The sequence below is a fragment of the Rhinolophus hipposideros genome (assembly GCF_964194185.1).
Source record: "Rhinolophus hipposideros genome assembly, chromosome: 10".
Taxonomy (NCBI): Eukaryota; Metazoa; Chordata; class Mammalia; order Chiroptera; family Rhinolophidae; genus Rhinolophus; species Rhinolophus hipposideros.
Window position 1 is genome coordinate 10,379,244 of NC_138056.1, and position 22,436 is coordinate 10,401,679.

Sequence of the window (22,436 nt, forward strand, 5' to 3'; positions counted from 1 at the left end):
GCCGTCCTGTGGCCCATGGACACTGATTTCGGAGAAAGAGTGTGGTGTGAGCAGGGCAGGGTGTTTGCTGATAAAGTGCCTCCAGTGTTGGGGGAGTTGGATGGGTCACGGTCACATTGAGTCAGCACAGCAGAGCCCAGGACCTAACCAGGCCAATCAGATTCAAATTTGGCTGTAAGTGTAGGGGGCGGGTTCAACACATTAAAGATGGTTTCTGCCTGCTCGGCTGCAGGGGAGCAGGACCCCACACAGGGAAAATGCTGACTGTCCTCCAGCCCTGGCCTCAAAGCCACACACTCAGTCTGCTCCCTGTATTCCTCTGACGCCCCTCAAGTCACTGTTCCTCCACTGGAACCCAAGGTGAGTGCCTGCGAGTGAGTGAGTCTATGCAGGGGCCCTTTAAGAGGATGTCTGGGTTTCCCAAAGTCTTCTATCCCATGTGGATGGTTAGAATCCCCACTGTTTTTCACAGCCAGATGTTATGGGGGCTCCTCTTCCTGGCACCAGTACTCTGGGCTGATGAATTTGGAGTGGTGCTGGGGTCCTTTGCTCATCCAGGGGGAACCTCTGTGGCTGAGATATCCCTCCCTGTTTTCAACCACCACACAAAGGTTTGGGACCAGCCCGTTTCACGTCTCTGCCCCACCTACCAGTCTCGATATGGCATCTTTATATCCTTAGTTATAAAACTTCTTTTCAGCCAGACTTCAGATGGTTCTCCAGGTTGATTGTTCTATAATTTGGTTGTAATTTTAACGTGTTCATGGAAGGAAGCAGGCATGGTGTTTATTCTACTCCGCCATTTTTGACCTTCTCTATATTTGTTTTTTTTAAAAGCCTCTCAGTTTGTGATATTTTGTTACTGCAGCCTGAATAGGCTTGACAAACATTTACCTGCAAACATTTAAACCTAAAACAGTAACAGTTCTTGGCCAAGGCTGGGCTCACCTGAATGCCAGGTGGGATGCTATAGATGATACGGATGGTTTTGCAGTCTGGGTGGCCAGGCAAGGAGTGTGGGATGAGGTGGTACTCCATCTTCCCAGGAGGCTGGGTGCCTGTCTTCACCCCATAAATGGTCTTACAGGTTGGACACTGCAAACTCCCATCCTGAGGAGACAAGGCAAGAACAATGAGCTTGGGGAACAGTTTCGGTAATAACTTCCCCACCCAACCCCCAAAAGTGCCAGAGGTAAAGATCCAGGTGGATAAAAAAAATGCATCCAAGTGAGTAATGAGCCTTAGTCACTCCCCTGCCCACGTCCCGAGGCCCTTTCTGCTTTCTCCGAAATAACTGAAGGTACATTCCACAAAAAGCCCCATACTCCATGCTGAGGGACAGGTAAGAGAAACCCTGTCCTTTAGAAGGAGACCAGGCTTTGCACTGTAACACGGGCTCTACTGGGGGAAGGGAGATGGGTGACTCTGGATGCATTGATGTAAGGGGTCCTGATTTCACAGATGGCCTGCTGAGGTGTCCCCTGAAAGGGAGGGAAGAGAACCTGGACAGTAAATCCTATCCCCAGGATCACAAGAAGAAAGGGACTGAGGAGAGGGAAGGCATGAATGCACAGGGAGCAATGTGTGTAAAAAAACACTGTCGCACAGCTGGGACCAAAGCTTTCCGGGACACCCGCATCTCCTCGGAAAAGACAGGGATCCTCTGTGGAGCTATTTACGGACATTTCAATTTAAGATCTACTCATTTAAAGGCATAGCTGATATTCAGGACAACAGTTACTCCATGTGATCAGAGGATGGGAACCCAAGGCTTGGGATCAAGAAGCCAGGGTCCCACTCTCTGCTCTGGCCTTAACCAGCTTCATGACCTTGGGTGAATCACTCCGTTTCTCTCCCCTCTTTTGTATAAGTAAATAAATAAAAAAATGCTTCAAACAATTAGTGCCAAAGAGAATAAAGAATCACGTTTTAAAAACCATTTTTAAAGCACCATGGAAATCAATGCAGAGGTACTAGATTAGTCTTGAATATACTCATCAAAGGGGAATGAATATAATAAGAAATCCCTTTAAACCCAAAACAACCTCTTAACATGCAAAGTGCCAATGAAACCTTTTAGTTTAGAGTCAGGACAGTGAGCATGGGAGACAGCTAGCATCATCCATTCAGGACTGAGGATGCCCTTCCTGAGACAACTGAGAAAGAGCCCCAGCACTTTGGGAAAGTCAATCATAGGGCTACATAAAGATGAAGGAAAATTAATTAATAAAATTAATTCATACAATGTATTAGCCATAATTAATACAAAAGAAGTATCAATTTGAATCATACTAGTAAGAACACCCTATAAAGTAGGTATTGTTTTATCTGCACTTTCCAGATGGAAAAATGAAGTCTCAGAGAGTTGAAAATCTTGCCCAAGATCATTCAGCTACTAAGCCCAAGTTCAATCTTGGGTCAGCTGCCTGTCTTGCCTCTACTCTTTCCCACAGCCAGAGAAGTACAGAGCAGCCCCCAAAATCCAGACATTGTTTGGATGAGTAAGAGGTTGGAGGCTATCAGGGAAATCTCAGACTCTGATGCAGTCCAAGCTGAGCCTGCAGAAATGAGTAGGGCTTGACTTCATGGAAATGGGGAAAGACGGTTATTACAGGCTCAGGAAAAATCATGAGAAAAGTCAAGGATTTAGAAAAATCTGGGACGTTGTACGGAGAGTTATCATCTAAGGACGCTCCCAGATTCCTAAACATCAGCTGTAACAGGGGACGACTGCTTCACTGTCAGTAATGGACAGCTTTGCACAACTCCAACAGAGGCATCTAACGGGACTACCAGCGATAGCCAGGAAACAATCTGTAATGCTTTTGAAGGGACAATCAAGGGTGTTTTGAAACTGCCCCCCAAAATAAATGATAACTGAAAAATCACTAGTCCTGGAGAAGGAAGGGTGATTGGGAAACCCATCTACATCAGTAGGAGTGAACGCTCACCATGGCTATGATAAGAACTTCCTTGTACCTCATTGATGGGGGCCCAGCAATGGGCCATGACAAGGACCACTCCCCTCAGAACCCTCAGGGACAGAAGTCTATACCTCTCAGACCATCATGCCCAGTGTAGAGACTGGGGCAGTAGGGTAGCATAGCACACAGGGAAGGTAAAGACAGCTTTTGCCACATTATAATGTTGTGGAGTACAGATCCTAATAAGAACAGCCAAGCTCATCACTCCTGCTGCCATGGGATGCCTTTAGGACTCCCCAGATCACCTGGGTACAACCCCAATAGGGCCTTCATGCTCTGGCTCCTCCAGGGCCCAGTGCAGGAAGTGGCAGCAGCCCCATGGGCTGGTACTCACCTTGTTGCCATTATTGTACATGGCAACCAGGCAGTAGGTGTGGTAGATGTGGCCGCATCTGGACAGTTTTCCCACCAGGTCAGGCTTGACCATCGGCTGCGGGCCCTTGTAGCCTGAGGGGGCCGTGAGGCGCTCCATACAAATGGTGCAGTCCTGGGGGTAGCAGGGGACAGAGCACAGAAGCCATCAGCCCTCACCCTGCATTGGTTCCTGCGTGATCAGAGGTCAGGTGAGCTGTCACTGCTTCTCTTCTGGAAAGCCCATAAACCAGGGTATATGGACCTTTGGGAATCTAAATATAGTGTTGTCTTGCTTTACACAACAGAAAAATTCCTGAAATAATTCCTAGTGTCGGTACAAGTTAACGTGGGCTGGCCAACAAAATTACAATCTCTTTGAAGTCCGTGATGATGCATTGTCCTTCCTCAGTGTCCCTCAATGGCTAGTGAAGGAAACAAATGCTTGTTGATAGACCCACCGACAAACTTTTATTTAAGCTGAACTTCTGTAAAGGAATTCTAATTCTAGGGTACCAGGGGGGCTGCTATTTAAATAAGTCTACAACATGATTTCTCCACCTGGCACTGTTGACATTTGGGGAGAGAGAATTCTTTGCTGCGGGGGCACTGCAGGGCGATTAGCAGCATCTCTGACCTCTACCCCGATTCAGTAGCACCCTCGCTTCCCTGAAAGTTGTGCAAAATTGTCTCTGGTCGAGAACCACTGATCTACATCAAGCTCCCTTTAAAGTCAGTTCCCACAGCTCCGCATGCTGTTTTTCTCAAATGCAGACTGTCATGTTAAGGTAATTAAGAACTGATCAGCTCTGTGCTGAATGGGGAGATGGGAGAAGTAAAGCTGCAGCTCAGGACAACCAACCTTGGAGCCCGGGTGGGCGTCCACTCTGACCAGCGCTGTACCTGTCAGGGCTTAGGAAGCAGGTCTTAGCTGCATTGTGCGGAGAACTCTGACAGGAGAAATGCTGGTGGGTGATGGGGAAGGGGAGCCCTGCCTGCTTCCCCTGCACTCACCTCCTCTGGTGGGTGCCGGACTTTCTGCAGATACTTTTTCAGCACTTCTTCTGGGGTTTTACCTGTGGGGACAGGGTGATCAGTGGGCCACCAAGACGGAGACAAGGGATCAAACTGCCTTGCCAAGCTGGGTATGACAAAGAAGAGCGTTATCAGCGAGGTTTACAGCAGGAAAGGGGAGGAATTCATTCTGCAATTGGATTTAAGAATTTAAAATGGGACCAGGGGATAAAGAGCAAGAGAGGTGGTGTGAGGAGAAGGGAGGTGCTCTCGCCTTCCTTTGCCCCTTGCAGTCATTTCCCTGACTATTTGCAACAAACCCACCTTTTAGCTGAGAAAGACCGAGTGGGTTTCTTTTCCGTATAATCAGAGAGCCTGGACCTGCCCAAACGATGTGATAAGAGAACTGAAATAAAAGCACTCTGTACAGTTAGGCTTATCACATTTATTTTACAATGTGCTAAGTACTGTCTCCATTTATAATGTGGCGTCAAAGTGATATTATTTTCATGGGAAACCAGGAAGTTATGACCACAGCTTCAGAACAGTCTCCTTTGGCTGTTGATGGTGCAGTCACTGCCAGCAGATGTAGCCCAGCAGCAGGGAAAGGCTGACACTCTTGGAAACGTCCTGACAGGTGCAATGAGCCTGGAATTCCTCCCGGGACTGGACTCCTAGGAGGAAGCCCAGCCTGGAAGCAGGGGATGGGATGATACGGCCTCACAAGAAGGCACAGAAAGAGAAAAGGGTCAGTGCCTCCTTGGGAGTCTCTCTTGACTTCTCTAAGCTTCTGTTTTTCACCTATAAAATGGGGAAGTGCAATCGCACTTAAGTCAAAGAATTGCTCTGACAATTAAATGAGCTAATGGACTTACAGCCCTTTGACACATTGCCGGCTAAGGGTATGGTATGTGCTATTAATAATAACAGGAAGAGTGGGAAAGTGCAAAATCCTGTCATTTCCTATCAGATTATGAGCAAGGCAATCGAGTTCATTTCAGCAGAGGAATTTTCATAGACTGGAAAAGTAGGACAAGGGTTTGAGGAAGTGGATCATGCAACAGCCCAAAGCTGGATGCAGGCCCTTCCTTCCCACTGTCCTGCTTCTCTTATAAGAATTAAGCTTCTATTAATTGTGAGCCTATTACTTGCCAGGCCCTGGGCTCAGTGCAATATACATATGATCAAACTGAAACTTCACCACACGTTTGCAAGGTGGGGGCTTAGGGGGGAACGTCAAAACATTTAACCCTAGTGCCAGGGACCAGAAAGACCAGCCACAGGGCTGACGTAGGGTCCTTTGGTGCCATGGCAGGCACAGGTTGACTCCTTAGTTGTGGGATTGTGAGCAGCTAGGAAGGAACTTCTGAAGGAGGGTTCAAGTGTCCACAGTGTCTGGGGACTCTTGAGGGACACAAGACAGTGCGTACTTGCCAACTGTCATGGATGCTTTCCAGGCCATCCCTGCTGGATCCTGCTTGTGAGTGTTTTCACCCCATTGTAAAGATTAAGAAAACAGAGGCTCTCTGAGGTCCCACACTTGCGAGTGACAAAGTTGAAATTTGAATCCAGTCTGTTTGGGTTCCAGTGCGAAGGCGATCTTGCTAATGTATTTTGTTTGCGTCACATTTCATATTTCTATAATTTTGCACGGCATTCTTGTATTTCTCAAGGTGTCTGCCTCTGATCCATACACAATCATTCACTTTGGTATGGTCATCAGAACAAAAGCAAGTTAGGCTGGCTTAGCAGATACAGAAATGAAGGCACGGGGGTAAGCCACGGGGGTGACCCTCAGGAAAGGAGGCAAAGCAAGGGCTGGGAGCCAAACCTTTGACTTTCAGTCCCCCAGAAGGTAAGGTGGCTGATACCTTTCTTGGCCTGTTTCTTGGTGGTCTTGCGGCTTGTGTTGGAAACCCCTGGAATGGATTTTATTTCGCTCTTGCTGACCGGGGGCGGGTGGAGGACCAGCTTTGGTGGCCTGGTGAGACACACAGGCAGCCCGGCCGCACTCATGAGGATCCCAGTGATTCCTGGAAAGGCAGAGCATGAGTGCGGAAGGGGGACACCCAGCTTTCCATCCCCCATCCGGGCCCTCCCTCCCATCAACCCACTCTTCTCCTCTCCAGCAGAGTTCTCACAACTCATGGATTCTGTACTTACCCCCTACTTTTCCCAGAAATGGGTCCATTCACTCATCTTCAACAGCACGCTTTGCTTTTAGCAATCAGTTCTCCCCAAATTCTTCCTGCTCTTCAGACCCAACTCCTAAGATCCCTGTTTGTTTTAACATCTTAATTCTCTTCCTTACAAATACTTACTACCTATTTTTCATATTTCTACCTGAAACAAGGGTTTCTCTTACCTGCCAAGGCAGGATTGACAGGACTAGACCCATTTAGGTTCTTCACTGGAACAGTGGGGACCCTGTGAAAAGAGCAGATGCATTATGGTTTTGACAAGTAGAGACAAAATTCATCAGTGTTGAGACCCCCAAATTTCACCCACTGAAGGGTTTCGCCCTTTCGTATAGAATCTACTTATCCTTCCGCAGCCAGAGGGAATACCTTCAAAACCTAAGTCAGATCATGTCATTCCTCCACTCAGAACCTCAAAACTCAGAATAGCTCCTCAGTTTATGCGAAGTCCCAGCAAGGCCTACACAGCCCAGCATGACCTGCAGACACTCCCCACCCGGGTCCTCCTGTCTTTGTCCTCCCCTCATCTCACTCCCCTCTTTACGTGGCTCCAGTGGTTTCTCCTACATGCCAGCCACGCTCTTGCCTCAGAGCCTTTGCATATGCTGTTCCCGCTGACCTGAAATGCTCTTCCACCAGATAGCTGCCTGGCTCCCTCCTACAACACCTTCACTCCTGGCTCAAATCTTACCTTCTCAGTGAGGTTCCTGAGACCATCTGATTTAACACTGCTACCCGCTCATCCATCCCACCCTGGGACCCCCAAGCCCTCTTACCCTGCTCTTTTTTTTTAAAAAAATGTTTTCCCCAAGGAACTTACAATCTTTTAAAATAAGTTGTTGCTTATTATCTCCCTTTCTAGAATTGAAGCTCTACAAGGGCAAATATTTTTTTGTTCAGAGACTGACACTAGTAGGAATTCAATGAATAATACTTACTGATGGAATGAAAAAAAAAAGAAACAAGTTCAAACCTGAGTGTACATGACATAGTCACCTAAGAAGCTTTCAGAAAAGAGCCCCAGGCCTGCATTGGAATTTCCAGCTGTGGGGCACCAGAGATTGCATTTTTACAGGCTTCTGCTGAGAGGATGCAGAGTCCCTAGTCCAACATTTGGAAACCATTGCTCTAACAGCTGTCACTTCTCCTTTTCCCTGAGAAATAGAAATACCAGGCAAAGCCTCCTCCTCTGCTGTCCTTCTCCCAAGCACCTCAAGCCAAGCTGGAGAGGAGACAGCCCAGCTGCCTGGGAAAGATGAGGCCTCCCACGGTGCCGACTGGAGAAATACAGGGAGTGCGGGGCTGGGTCTTGCGCCATTCCCCCTGCCACCCAGGCTTGCACAGCTGGGCTCAGAGGGCAATGTGGGCTTGGCAAGGCCAATGGCCTGGGTCACAGATGACTCCAGGAGCCAGAGAGCCTGAGAGGCCAGCAGCTCTGCTACTTGGATAGGGTGGTGCTGGAAAAACAGGAGGAGGGAGAAAGAGTGTGTTACTCTGTTTGTGTATTTAGTTTATTCTTTGTTTATTTGTTCCTTTATATTGAGCCCAACTTTCTGTTGGACGTGCTGCTAGATGTTGGGGACACGGTGGTGAACACGAGAGCTCCTGAGTCTTCATCCATGTGTTACAATTGCTGAACACGCACGGAACCCTCATACCAGGCATGATTCTAACTGCTCACAACATGTAATCTAATCCTTCCAATAATCTGTGCAAGAGGTGTTGTTATGATTAACCCCATTTTCAGAGGCAGGGAAGTTGAGGGCACAGAGAGGAGAAGCAAACTTGCGAAGATCACACAGCTAAGGATTTGAACTCGGGAAATCTGGTTCCAGAACCTTTTGTTTTAGCCACTCTGTGCCATCCTTCCACCACTCCATGCTTTAGACACAGAACATGAAGCTCAGAGGATGAAGGAATAAACCCACAGCTAAGACAGGGGAGAGCTGGAATGGACCTCAAGGCTGAGTGGCGTGTCTCTCTGTCCCCCACATACCCAGGGGTGCTTCCCCAGCTATGCTGAGTCTTCCAGGGCCTCTGTCCCTTCCCAGGGACCATGACATGTGCACCAGGGTTATGAGAAGGATGTGGAAATAACAGATGTGGGAGTGTTTGCGTCTTAGCAGGCCACCAAAAGCTACTTTTCCTAGGAAACTGTCCCCAGGATAAATCAAACCCAGATGGGGGAGGAGAATTCAAAACAAGGGAAAGTCGGCCAAGAAAAGAGGCACTATCTAGACCCTGGGCTCTGACCCAGTACTGGGATGGAGAGTGAGGAACACCGGGTTCGAATCCCAATCCTGCCAGTAATGCCTTCACATCTGTTAACTTTTTTGAGCTTCAATTTCCTTACCTATAAACCTGTGAGGGTCTGGAGTTAGAAGATGTCAGGGTGACTACATGACGATTTCCCACCCCAGTACCTAAGAACCAGGTGACAGCCTAAGCGCTGGGTACCCTACCCACAGTTGAGTCGCCTCCTTACGGGGCTGGGTCTGGAGAAGATGAGTGAAGGTCCGGCCTCCTGTGCCTGTCCCCCGGCTCTCCACCAGGGGGCAGCGTGCCATCTAGCCCTGCACCTGCCTGTCTGTCCCCCTCACCAGCTCCAAGGCCCCCGCTCCCTCCCGTTGATAAGTAACTGTGATCTGGGTGACAAAAGCTACCTTTGTTCCCGTAAACTGGACTGGCAGGTTTCCACACCCAATTTGCTTAACCAGGAAATAGTCCAACCCTAGAGCATCCCCCCCCCCCCACAGGCAGCCCAAGAACTTGCTCTGAGGAGAGGGAGGGTCTGCACACATGGGGCCCAGGGGCCCCGTGAATTCTGAGAGAGGTGGGTGTTCCTGCCATGCCAGAAAAGGGACAGCACAGCGTGGCGGAAGGACTTGTCAGTGGGCTCTGGGTGACACTGGGGCTGGCGGAGGGCCGGCATGTTTGTTTATGAAATACAGAAATGTAGAAGTCCAGCTTCCAGTCCGGCTGTGCACTGACGTGGGCTTTGGGACAGCCACACAACCTCTCTGCAGTTGACCACATCTGAGTCACCACGACTGTAAACTGGGCCCCCTAAATCTCTGTTGGGGGGTCCCTGTGAGGATTTAGGATCCAGAGCAAATATTTTGTAAATAGCCAAACCCTATGCAAATTTGGGTGATTATTTACATTTTGTTTCCCAACATTTGGGGGCTTGATATAGTCTTTTCCTGCTGTAATATTTCAATTTGCTCAGATTCTTGAGGACATCAAATGTCAGGTACCACGCTGAGTGCTGGGCAGTACTTAGGACTGTGGGGCTGACACGGACTGATCACCCCTCCCCCACTGTTACTGTGTAAAATGAAAACCATGGAGGCTGACTGGCCTGTGTAATCCACACAGATCACAACCTGTTGGGGCCCCAACTTCATATGCCTGAGCCCTCCTTCTAGAAATTAGCAACCCAATGGCAGGCGTGTGTCCACATCCTCCAGGAACTCAGCTCAGCCAAAGCTATCTGCCTAACCACTTGCTGGCCAATCAGAAGACATTCTCCTCCCTACCCACATTCCATTGGGCCGATCCCAGTTATGGAGTGTGCAAATTTTAATTTCTGTCCCTCAAATTAAAAACAAACAAACAAACAAACAAACACAAAACGAAGGAAAGAGAAAAGCCAGCAAGGTGCCAGGGAGGAGGGTCAAAGGCAGGAGCATGGCTCTGCAGACACTGTGCTGAGAAGCAGTGTTTTTCTTGGAGTCATGAGCCAACCCAGGAATCCTCAGGCAGAACAATGGTCTTGTCTCTCCAGCAACCGAGGCCTCGCTGGAGATAGAGGAGACTCAATTCTGAAGGAGAGGGCCAGAGGGGTGACTCCCGCCCTCTGCTGTACAGCCCCCCTCTCTGTTCCCTTTAGAAGCCCCCTGCTTGTGTCTCTGAATAATTCACAGGATCTTTTGTTCCCCCCAAATCCTTCTCTCCATCCCACTTCTCCCACCCTCCCTGGTCTTCCTTTCTTCCGTGGGAAAGTTACTTGAAGAGGTCATGGGCAGCGAGAGGAGGGGGAATGGGCCATTGGACGACAGAAGGTCGATGGCAATACCAGACAAAGGGAATAAACATGCTAATTAAATGGCCAAGAAAGACTGGAGGAGAAGATGGTAGTGGGGGTGAGGGAGGTGGTAAGAGGTGAAAAGGAAAGAGCTGGAAGATAGAGAGGGGTAGCGAGGGGCCTCGCTTGTCAGGAAAACAGAACAGAGAAAAAAACAACTTGTTTCTATAGCCCTTTTGAAACGGCACTGCCCAGCCCTCCACCCTATTCTCTCGCTCCAATTCTACTGGCTGGCAGAAGGAATAAAGCAGAGAGATAAAGAGCTGCCGATTCCCTCATTGGGATTTAAAGCGATCTGGGGTTCCTTTCCCTCAATTATGGCATGGGGTCAGTTGGCATTTGTCAAAGGTGCCAGAAATGAGGTGGGGCTGTTCAACTTTACCTTCAATTCAACAGTTACACAATTACACAGTGGACGTTCAGTAGATACCTGTGAATAATAACGACTAACAACACTAGTGGCTAATTATGAATAAACTCTTCCTATGTACAAAGCATTGTGCTAAATCTATATATCAAGCATTGCATTTAATGCTCATGGTAACTATATAAGGAAAGTGCCATTATTATCCCCATTTTACAGATGAGCAAACTGAATTCAGAGCATGCAAAACTTGCCCCAAGTTACACAGCAAGGAACTTGGGTTGAAGCCCAGGTTCTGGTGGCTGGGTTCTTATCCACGTCAGCAATCACCCTGAACTCTGCCTGAGGCCCCAGGATGTTGTGTGACAATATGGAGACACTGAGCAGAGGCACCATTTAGGTACACAGCCCCCTCTCCCAAATAGTTCTGCTCACTCAGAGGCAGTCATATAAACAGCCTACGCATCGGACCAGCTTTGGATCATTTATAAATTGCCTTTACATCCAATAAGGAGCTGGGCTCAAGCAAAAAGAGCAGTAGACTGGGAGACTAAAATTTAGGGTCAGCACCCATTCTGTAACACACGAGCTGCGTGGCTTTCCTTGCGGAGTTAATTCCGAGTTAAGTGTCATGCTGGACCCTTGCATCACAGGGTGAGGGAACAGGATAATGCTGGAGAGTGCGCCTTGTAAACTATTAAGTGGAGGTTTTCACAAACATTCCCTGAGGTAGTCAGGGCAAGCATGAAGACCCCCATTTCACACATGAGGGCCTTACCCACATTCTGACGCTTATCCTTGTGGCAGAGGCAAGAGTAGAGGCTGGGCCTCTCAGTTTGCAGTGGGCCTTCTTCCCTCTCTCCTACCAGTGCTGAATCTCTATGAGCAGAGACCCCCCTTCTGGGCAGCCTGAATTCCACACACAGGTGTCCAACCTAATGCTAAAACTACTCCTACCTCCTGGGGCTCAGGGGCTGCAGGCAGGGCCAGACCCCTCTGAAGAAAGGGAAGATTGAAGGGCTATGAGAGGCCAATCTCACAAGAAACCAGGGGCTGGCAGGCAAAGGCTGTGAACACCTGGGTCACTCGCATTTTATGATCGGGCAGACCAAGATCATAAAAAGCAGTAATCACAGAACCTACAACATCACCAGGTTGTCACAGAAGTAACTGAGACCATGCATGGAGAGTGTCCAGCACATGGGCTGTTATTCCAATCTGGAGGCAGCCCTCTGGTTTCCAGAGAGACCAAAGGAAAAGGACAAACCCTTATTTGGCACCTACTGTATGCCAAGCATCATGGGCGTGCTGGAAAGGAAAGTCCAGCCACAGAGTCAGAAAGCCTGGCTCAGACGTCACACTTCCTAAAGTGTGACTCCTGGTCTCTGCCGATGATTAGCTATGTGCCTTTGAGCAAGTGAACTTCTAATTTCTTCAGAGGTAACATGGGACCAAAATGCCAACTTCACAGAGTTGCTGTAAGGATTAAATGAGGTTACAAAGCCCCCAAACTAGAACACGGTGGGGGCACAGTAAATGTTGCCTGCTATTACTGAGTATGCATGATCTCCTTTCATCTGTACAGCAGCCCTGCGGTTAGTATTACAGCCAGCATTTACCCAGGAGGGAGCTAGGGCTTTCTCCCCATCACAGGGCTAGTCAGAGGCAAAGCCTCAGTCAGACTCCAGAGCTGTGGGCCTGCAAGGGCCAACCCTTGCCTCACCCAGCACACCATGCCACCTTCCACATGCAACCAGGGCCACGACAAGGTGATGGGAGCTTAGGTCTTGGTAGCCCCTCCTCCATCTCTGATGCAAGATCAGCCCTGTGCTATGCCCCAGAGGAGTAAACGCTGGAGGCAGCCACGGAAGGGCCTTACCCGGAGGCGATCAGCACCCGGGACTGGGCGATGGCCAGTCGCTGCAGGTTGGTACGATTCAAAGTCGCCAGGGCCACCCTTCCCGTCTTGCTGTTGGCCCCTGGGGGGCTGGCAGGAGAACCCGCAGTGGCCCCTGCCGCTGTGCTGGAGGCTTGTCGCCGGATTGGCTGTGATGGGGCGGTCTTTATTGGGCCTCGAATGGTGCCCGTGCTGTCCAGTGGCTTGGCCCCAGGGCCTGGTAGTGGGGGCATCTTGACCGCTCCAGATGGGGGCATGTTCTTGCGGGCCGCTGGGGGCTGCAGGGGCCCGGCACTCCCGCTGACCACTGCCGCCTTGACGCTCATCACCAGGACGCACTGCGGGCAGGAGCAGGGCGGGCCAGGGGGCGAGGCGGCCGACCCGGGGCTGGCTGGCCAGGACTGGGCCTTTGGCAAGGTGCCAGTGACCATGGGGTAGATGAGATCAAGGCGCCGGCGGACGCGGCGCTGGCGCTGGGTCTGCCGGTTGATCTGGCCCATGGTGCTGAAGTCGATGACGTAGCTAAAGCCGATGGACGTAAGGTCGATCCAGGGGTGCTGCTTCTCGTAGGCGTGCTGGATGGTGATGCCCACTTCCATGTCGTAGGGCGTCCAAGAGCCATTGTCGTTCTCCCACTCCCACACCACGCCCTTCCCGGGAGCCGAGGACGGGTCGTAGTAATTGCGGCGAACTGGGCGGAGGGTCCCTGCCAGAGGGGGGAGAGGAGAGGGTCAGGGTCAGCAAGCAGTGAAACTGAATTGTGTTTCATCAATAGGCCAACATAAAATAAGTCCTACTGTGTGCCGGGCCCTAGGCTGCCTGTTGAGGTATCAGCTTTGAATGAGACTCATTCCTGCCTTTTAGGAGACTGCTGTCACACAAGGGTGAAAACTGAGGAAGAGGATGTAGGAGGCAGTGTCAGACACCAGAAGGAGCACCTCCTGGTTTGGATTCCGGACACTTGGTCTGCAGCCAAGTTCGCTCACTTACTAGCTTCTATAGGCCCCTTGGCCTCCTTTTCTCCCCTGAGAAACAGGATAATAATGACGTTGCTGAGTTTTTGTGAAAGTTAATTGTGACTCACTTATTCAACAAATATGCATTAGTATATGCCAGATTCTAAGGCATATAAAGCCCTTGACACACAGTAGGTGCTCATAAATATCATATCCCTTCTCTAAATGCTCCTCTAAATGCCCCTGCCCTGAGGATTAGAGAGGAAAAGGACACAGGGCCATGGAAGCCCAGAGGGCAGGGGAAACCTGCCTCCTTCCAGGAAGGCAGCAGAGGCAGTGGCGATGGAAGGAAAATCAGGTTGAGAGCACTCTCAAATTTCCCAGCATTAACTCTTATATCAACAACAGCAATGGCCATAAAAATAATTTTCTGTTTATCCGCTATCTTTCTTCCAAGAAGTTCAAACTCTTTTGAAGAGAGGACCATTTTAATTTCTACAGTCTTGCTCTTGGTCGGGGAAAGGGAAGAGGCCAGGGCTGTTGCCGGGGAATAGTACAGTGGAAATGAGTGTGCAGGACTGGAAGGGGAAACTAAGTCTGCCACCATTGCCCTTTATCCCTGTAACTGTGTCCTCTTTCTCCCCTACTCACCCCAAACATGCATTCAGACCCATGCCCACCAGGGCTCATTTCATGGGTATCATCATCAAGGCTGAAGACACCTGGCTTGAGGCAGGATGGGGAGGCCTGGAGAGCTCCAAGGAGGCTTGAGCCCTATCCATCAAAGTGGTGGGAAAAGGCTCCCCTCCTCTGGCCTCTTACCCACCCCTCCTCCATCCCAGAGGCAGACACCAAGACTGGGGACAGAATCCCATTCAAGGGGGGAAGAAAAGGAACAATAGGTATTCAGGCCTTTGCCAGGGTCATAACCCACCCTCCACCCCATCTCCAAGCCCCTTAATGACCCAAAACATCAACATTCAGAGGCAGGAGGGAAAGGCAGAACAATCCCCTATTCAGCACCAGGACCTCTGCTGGGGACATGAGGGAAGCCGATGAGGGGGGATAAGAGGAGGAAGGGGGGCAACAGTCCCCTGGTTCGCCTCCATTTCCTTCCTAAGTAGCCAGCTCCCTGGGGAACAAAAAGCGCAGGCTTTGTGTCCCACAGTGGAAGTGTCCCCTCCAGCTGTGTGATCAAGCCTCAGTTTCCTCATCTGTTTGGGCCCTGGATAGCTACTTCAAAGGGTGAGTTTGAGGATTAAATGAAAGAATGAATATAAAGCCCTGAAATAATACCTGTCACGTGGCAAGAGCTCAATAAAAGTTGGTGATTATTATTGTAATTTATTTTCTATTGTATGTCTAAGCAGGATGGAGGAGTCATAGAAAAGTTTAGTTCAGGGGATGTTGTGTGTGTGTGTGTGTGTGTGTGTGTGAGAGAGAGAGAGAGAGAGAGAGAGAGAGAGAGAGAGAGAGAGAGAGAGAGAGAGAGAGAGGAGAGTTTATATATAACTCATATTTGTACAATATTTTTTATTTAGAGATCACCTTCACCTATCCCAAACCATATGAACTTCTTTGGCAATCCTATGAAACATCTTTTACAGATGAAGAAGTTAAGTATAAAAAGCTTACATGACACTATTTTATATTTTTTCCAGGGCAGCAGGGACAATGTACTTGACCAATTCTCATAGATGTACTTAAAAGGCATTTTTTTTTTTTTTTTACAATAGTGTTACCAATCCCGGAGATGCTGCGGATTGCCCCAGAACTCCTGGAGTCTGTGCCCTGGCTCCCACATACCTTCCCAGGTTTATCATCCTCTGTGCTGGTATTTTCCTCCACTCCCGACAAACAGATGCCCCTTCGATCCTCTTGCTTTCCCTCAGAGTTCCCTGACCTCCTCTCCTACTCTTGGCCAGGTCCCTTCTACAGAGATGCCCATCTTGGCCATTTTTACGTTGAAACTCCCCCAGTCCTTCAGGTGCTATGCCCTTTGCCACCCATTTCTTGAAAGGTTCTCCCAGTCCAGGTCCCACACTCCCGAAGTCTGGGGTGAACATCTACTTATGTCCGATGTGCACCAGCGTCTTAGCACTTTTCACACCCGGGCTTTCAGTGGAAGCTACACTGTATCTCTGCATTCTAGTGCCCAGTGTGGTGACTGGCAGCAATGAGGGCTCCATCATGAGCTGTGACTGACGGACGACGTCTTGCTACTTAGGCATTTCATCATTTACCACATATTGCTGAGTACTCACCAGCTGTATGAGGAATGCCAAGATCCAAACACGCCTCAAGTAGCTTACAGTCTAAAACAAGACAGGTATGCAAATGACCACTTAGGAGGCAGCACCTCCGCCAGAGGGTGCCAACAAAAAGCACGTTGGCGGAAAATCCGACCACATCCTCACTGTGCATAAATCCTTTGCATGACTTCTCCTGAGGTCATGGCGGGGATCCCCTCCACCCACCAACCTCTGTGGCCCCCTCCCACCTCATACACTCTGCCCACGTTTCTGCCACCTTGGCCCCCTTCAGTCTCTGCCCACTGCCATGCTTCTCCGGGCCTTTTCACAATGCTAGTCTCTCCCCCCCAAACACTCTGGTGTCCTCTTCACTACTCATTCTTCAGATTTCCTCTGGCTGCCCTGACCAGGTCAAATTCCCATTCCTATTTTTCTTATGGCATTTATCTTGATGTGCATTTACACATTTATTTGTGTGATTAATTTGATGGACGTCTGCCTCCCTTCACTGGATTCCCAACCCCACGAGACTCGTCATCCAGGTGTATTTGCTCTTGGCTGTATTCCCCCATGCCTGGCATGTCCTAAGGGCTCAATACATTTCAATTAAATAAATGAAATAATGATGGAGAACATTTCAAGAAATGGATGACAAGTAGCCTAAGATCTGAATGATAAAGAGAATTTCAATAGGAAAGATGGCAAAGGAGGACATTTCCGAAGAAGGGACTTTGTGAATAGTTGTGGGGGAGGGAAATCAGAGAACTCTGAGGCAATGCATGAGGATGGACATCTGTTTGTCAGGGGTAGAGGAAAATATAAGGCATGGAAGAAGATAAACCTGGAAAGGTATGTGAGAGCCAGGGCATAGATGGTCTGGACTGCCAGGTTATGATGGGATTTATTTGTAGGCAATGAGGAGCCAGTGACGTTTGTGACACAGAAGTGACAAGACCAGGGCTCCTCTGTTAATCAGTTCTAAGTGAGAAGTAATGAGAGTGTTGGCAGTGAAAATGAAAAGGAGGTGGCAGAAGGGAACCTACAGAGAGGAAATGGGTAGGACGTGACCATGCGTAGCTGAATGCTTTCCAAGAGGGCTTCCAGAATCTGCCTCAGATTCTCCTGGGGTACAAAGCAGTAGTGCCCTCCAGCCCTGAGGCTCAGTGTGCCCGGGGACCGGCTCTGGGAACCTGCATGTGAATGACCCCCTGAGTTCTCATCATGCACACTAAAGTCTCCACTGTTTGGCCAGGTGGGCACCCGAATAAGATTCTGAATGACATCATGTGGCAGAGTCCTGAGGCTTTGACCACGGGCACATGGGGAAATGATGGCACCATTAAGAGGCAGAGGGGTGTCAAAAGGAAGAGCAGGGTTTGGGAGGAAAAAATGATGAGTTCGATTCAGCCCTAGCCGGTTAGTTAGAGATAGAAGCAAGCAGAACCAAAGTTGAGGGACCAAGAGAGATGGTGGGATTTAATGATCTGATTATTTTCAGAGTCCGCGCCATCTGGAATGTCCTGGATCTTTCTATAATCAGGACCATGACCCAGAAGATCTGAGGAAATCCATTTGGTCCTAAGGTTCAGTGTCCCAAGGAAAAGGCCTCTAATATGATAGGGATAAAGATTTTCCCAGACTAAAGAGGAAAGTAAGAAAGAAAATCAGTTTTTCCTGGCAACCCAGACACCTGCACTCCAAAGCACCCAAGATGTTTTGGCTCCTGGGTGATGAAAGACAACATCTTTCAGGCATGACCTGAGGTCTCCAGGGCATTTCACCCATATCTGTGCAACCCTGTGTTAGAGCATATGCTGTACCCAAGAAATCCCGGCCTCTCTTACCAGCATCTCTCACCCCCACTGGAATGACTGTACCCCACAGGGCTGGAACAGAGCCTACATAAAGTTGGTGCCCCGTACGTGCTCACCACATATTGGAGTAGAGCACGGGGCTCTTGATTTGGAACCTCAGTTCTGCCATTGACTAGCTGGAAACCTTTGAGCAACTTAATGCCTTTCAACCCACTTCCTTTCCTATGAAATGGAAACAACAGTAAGTCTTTCATAAGATTGTTGGGAGGATTAAACACGATAATGTGTGCAATGTGCTTGGCATATTCCGCACACTGTAACTATCAGGTGGTCATCATGACCTTTGCCTCCTCCATTTCTGTGCTCGCAGAGGATGGAGGATACTGTGGGGGGCAGGGGCTGGCTCAAAATGGGCTTCTGTCAAATCCTTTAATCTCTCTCCATCTGACTCTCTCACCACATTAAAGACACAAAAGAGGCCGAAGTTGCACAGAAAACTCTGAGCTGGAAAGATCCCTCCCTTACACCACGCTTCTAAGTGGCATCATCACTGGTGCAGGGGCCAAAAGCGTTCACCTGCCAATCTGCATGATGGGAAGAAAGGAGCCAGAAGGAATCTTAAGGCTGCTCTTCACTCTACAGAGGAAAATGAGGCCTGAGCAGTTAAGGGATTTGGTGAAGGTCACATCATAAGCCAATGAGTCTGGGATGAGAGCCTGAGTCATGTCTCTCCCTCCCAGCCTGGGTCTTCCCCCATCCTGATGCTGGGGCCCTGGAGATGTCAGCAATCGGGTGTGTTGGAAGACACAGTGGAAACTGATGCTGAAGGACAGAGCTCTAGTCACTGTCCTACGAGAGGAAAAGGTCAGCCAAGTCAAGGTAAATGACCGTAGGTGGAGAGGACCCAACCAAGGCTCTTGGAGCAGCCAAGACCCGGTCACCTCCATCTTTCCCCATCTCTTCCCTTCCTCCAAATTGACTAGCTCAAAATGCTGAGAAGAGACTAGCACAGAATGCAAATAAGCTCAGACTGGGAGGTGATCTGGAGACAAGGGCCCAGGGCAAACAGGCAGGCAGAGGGTGTCTGCAAACTTCTAGGCAGCTCCCTGGAGACAGACTGGATGAAGTGGGAGTCCAGGGCAGCAGAGAGTCTGAGGACCCCCTCTGCAGCAGGACAGGCCACTTCTGAAAAAACAAAGCTCCCATGTCAGGGAATGTCCTCACATAGAAGAGCCAAGAAAAAAGAGAGGAATCGCCTCTAGGCAGGGGACTTCCAGCTCTCCTTTGTTTATGGGGATGTTTCTGGTTCCCAGCTTCAAACTGTGGTGGGGCACGGTGGGTAATTTAATTAAACATTGCCAGTGCTTGACTGAGGTTGCCTTGGAGCCAGTGGTTTAAAGTTCCTACCCTGTCACAGCCTCATCAATGAGCTATATTGAGAGGAACTCTGGGTCTGTTGGAGAAGAGAGAGGAGGGGGCTCTAAGCCCAGAAACCCAGAGATCCTGTTCTACTTTGACAAGCTCCCCGACAGCCCCTGCATTCCTGGGAATTCAGCCCAGTGCCTCTAGCACCCAGTGCAGGGCCTGGCGTTGAGGAGGGAGGTGCTCAGTACGCAAACAACTGACCAATAGAACCAGTGGGTGAGACCTAAGCAATCTGAATGTGAGCCTCAGACAGACAAAAATGTGAAACACACGCTGAGGCCGTATTTAAAATGATCTGGGGCCAGCTCCTTGCCTCTGGTCTAAAATCTGGGGAGCCCGGTCACTCTTCCCTGAGGACAGGCTCACCACAGCCTGCTGGCTGGCCATGGACTAAACTGTGAGCCACCAGGTAGGTAGTGGTCAGCCTGTCCTCAGGGAAGAGTGATCAGACCTGGGGGAGGTAGCTTCCGTCCTTCAACCCAATTTTCTCCAGCACTTGACTTCAGGCCATGACCCTTTCTAGGCACCATGCCCATCTTAGATATCCCTAAACACTGATTAAAGTTTCTCCCTTCCCAAATGTGGGACAAGGGCTGGGACCTTTATGCCACCAGGATGGTTCTCCATATGCTGTGGAGCTTTTGTTTCAACTAGAAAAGCTCACACTTGCCTGTGTATTTTGAGCAGCACTGAAATTCCCTGTCAGGTGTCTTAACTGCTGGTCTCTCTAGTCCCACCTCCATGTCCCAGCTGCCCCTTTCTCCACACACATACCCTCCCCCCAACCTGACGCCTCCACCCTCACATCCACAACCTCGATCCAAATTGCACAATTTCATTCTCTCCCTCCCCCTCAGCCACACTTAATCCTCTTTCTCCATCTCCCCAGATCCTCCTTATTCCCTCCTCCTCTCACTTTCCCACTGGTTTAGCCCCTCTAGATGATAACACTTCTGGAAGCCTTTCCCCTGAAAACTTGACTCATTCATTGGGCCAGTGTGTGCAAAAGCCCTTGGCAAAGAAGTTGTTGGAGTCATGACCAAAGATGGGGACACGAGAGTGGAAAGATGCCCCCTTCCCATGACAATCCTAATTAGCACACAGGATGTGGGGGCTTTCCAAGGGGGCGTAGATGCCCTGCTCCAACAGCTGTTCTCTCGCCTTCTGGGACTCTTCCAGGCATCTTCTCCAGTTCCCCTCCCCACACCTGCCTCTCCAGGCTCCTCCTCACTCTCTTCGGAAAGTTAAGCCAGAATTCCAGAAACCACCCCCCACCCTCATGAGGAGACTACATGCAGACATACTCGTCCCGAGTCATAAGTGAAGCCTGGACACACTGGGCCAAGCAAAGACATGCCCTGCCCCTCCCGCCAATGGCCCGCCACCCAAGCAGGCTGTCTTTCTTGCCCTGACATGGGAAAACTGGGCAGCTGGGAAGTTGGACTGGGGTAGCTGCTGTGTCAATTTGCTTCTCATGAAAAGATAGGAGTTTCGCGGTTGGGAAGGCGAGAGTGTTCCTCATAGGCGAGGATTTCGGGAGGAAGCTCGGGGGCCGTTTCTCCTTAGGAATCCGCCTCCTCCCCCTCCGCGGACAAAGGGAGCTGAGCGGCTTCCCTGCCAGGCATTCCGTAGAAGCCGGGTCCCTCCCCCTCCTTTCTCCATCTGCTCTGGCCTGTTGCTTCGGCACTTGGAGTGCACAAGCCGCCGCACTCGCCAATGCCACAGCATCCAGGGTACTTCATGCCCTGCAATCCTCCCAACTCCAGTGTCTCCTCCCCGGGAGCCCAGCCCTTCCCATTCGAGACTACAGCTTGAATCTCCGGGGAATCCCTTCTTTCTCCCCCCGGTTCCCGCACCCAGGAACCCACTGTGGAAAGGCACCCCACACACGAGGGGCAGAGGCAGTAAGGTGGGTGATGAGGGTGGCAGGTGGCAGGCCCCAGGGTGCCTGGGGACAAAGCAGGGTCAACCGACGCTTGAGCTCTGGGAGCAGGAAGGCTTTGCTCCGGGCTGGGGTTGCTTGAGGGCGGGGTGGGCCCAGAATTTCCCCAGGGGCGGACTTGGGGCTGCCACGCGCTTAAAAGGGGACGTAAAACGGGGGTTGTTAGCAGGTAGGGTGCAGTTGGGTTTGCATAACCAGAACAGAGATACTAATTGCACGGACGTTTATTGCAGGGGGTACCTTAAGAGGATGATGGGGAGGAGAGAGTCCCCTCCACGACCACCTCGGGGTGACACCACTGCACGGAGGTGCGGACTGGGTGGGCCCCGGCGGGCTCGCGGCACCGGAGATCTCAGGGCGGGGAGGGGAGGTGCGCACGGGAGGGGCAGGGGCGGCAGGCTCACCCGTGTCCTGGCGGAACTGGTTCATGGACTGCAGGTCGATGATGTAGGGCGCGAGCCGGCTGTCCACCTGGCCCAGCACCACGCTGCCCCCGGCGCGGGGGCCCGCGCGGACCACAGCCTCGATGTGGTGGCTCACCGCGGGGCTGTAGGGACGCCAGCGGCCGTGCTCGTTCAGCCATTCCCAGACCACCACGGCCGAGGCCAGGAGCATGGCGAGCCCCGGGCTGCGGCGGCGGTGCGCTGTCCCCCTCCCGGGCCGGGCACGCCCGCCCTCCTCCGCTTCCTCCTGCGCCGCCGCCTCCGGGCCTCGACCGCGCCCCCCGCCCCGCGCCCCGACGCCCTGGGCAGCCTCAGCTCCGGCCCACGGGCCGCTCCCCAGCCGCGCATCCACCGGGGCCCGGAAACCGAGGCCGCCTGGCTTCCACCGCGCGCCGCCGCCGCCGGGGTCCGCCGCTGCTGCCGCTGCTCCGGGGGGTCGAGTGGCTTCATGCAAATATCCGGCTCTCCGCAAACAGGCCCCCGCCTTGCAAAGCCGGCCGGCGGCCGCGAGCGGGCGCGGACTGCAGGACGGGGACTGAGCCGTCGCACCAGTTGCGCCTCGGGCTCCGCAGTCGCCGGGGTGGGACCTCGCCGCGCGCTCGCGCTCGGACTGGCACGCCGGGCTTCCCTCCCCTCGCCGCTCTGTCTCCCTCCCCACCCTTTCACCGCGCGACACGCCGTCGCTGCCTCTGCGAGAGCTCCCCCTCTC

General features: G+C 51.1%; 1 protein-coding gene across 1 annotated transcript in view; it reads right to left on the reverse strand.

The window, feature by feature from the left end:
* LOC308503244 (E3 ubiquitin-protein ligase DTX4) overlaps nt 1-22,038 on the reverse strand; it is a 34,130-nt gene extending 12,092 nt beyond the window's left edge. Inside the window, exons 1-7 of the mRNA XM_081062397.1 lie at nt 21,689-22,038; nt 12,878-13,601; nt 6,715-6,776; nt 6,221-6,382; nt 4,350-4,411; nt 3,319-3,471; nt 949-1,110 (exon numbers count right to left, since the gene is read on the reverse strand). Of these exons, the coding sequence (XP_080918523.1) occupies nt 949-1,110; nt 3,319-3,471; nt 4,350-4,411; nt 6,221-6,382; nt 6,715-6,776; nt 12,878-13,601; nt 21,689-21,899 (1,536 nt within the window). The 5' untranslated portion in view covers nt 21,900-22,038. The remainder of the gene's footprint in view (nt 1-948; nt 1,111-3,318; nt 3,472-4,349; nt 4,412-6,220; nt 6,383-6,714; nt 6,777-12,877; nt 13,602-21,688) is intronic.
* Nucleotides 22,039-22,436: the final 398 nt, after the last annotated feature.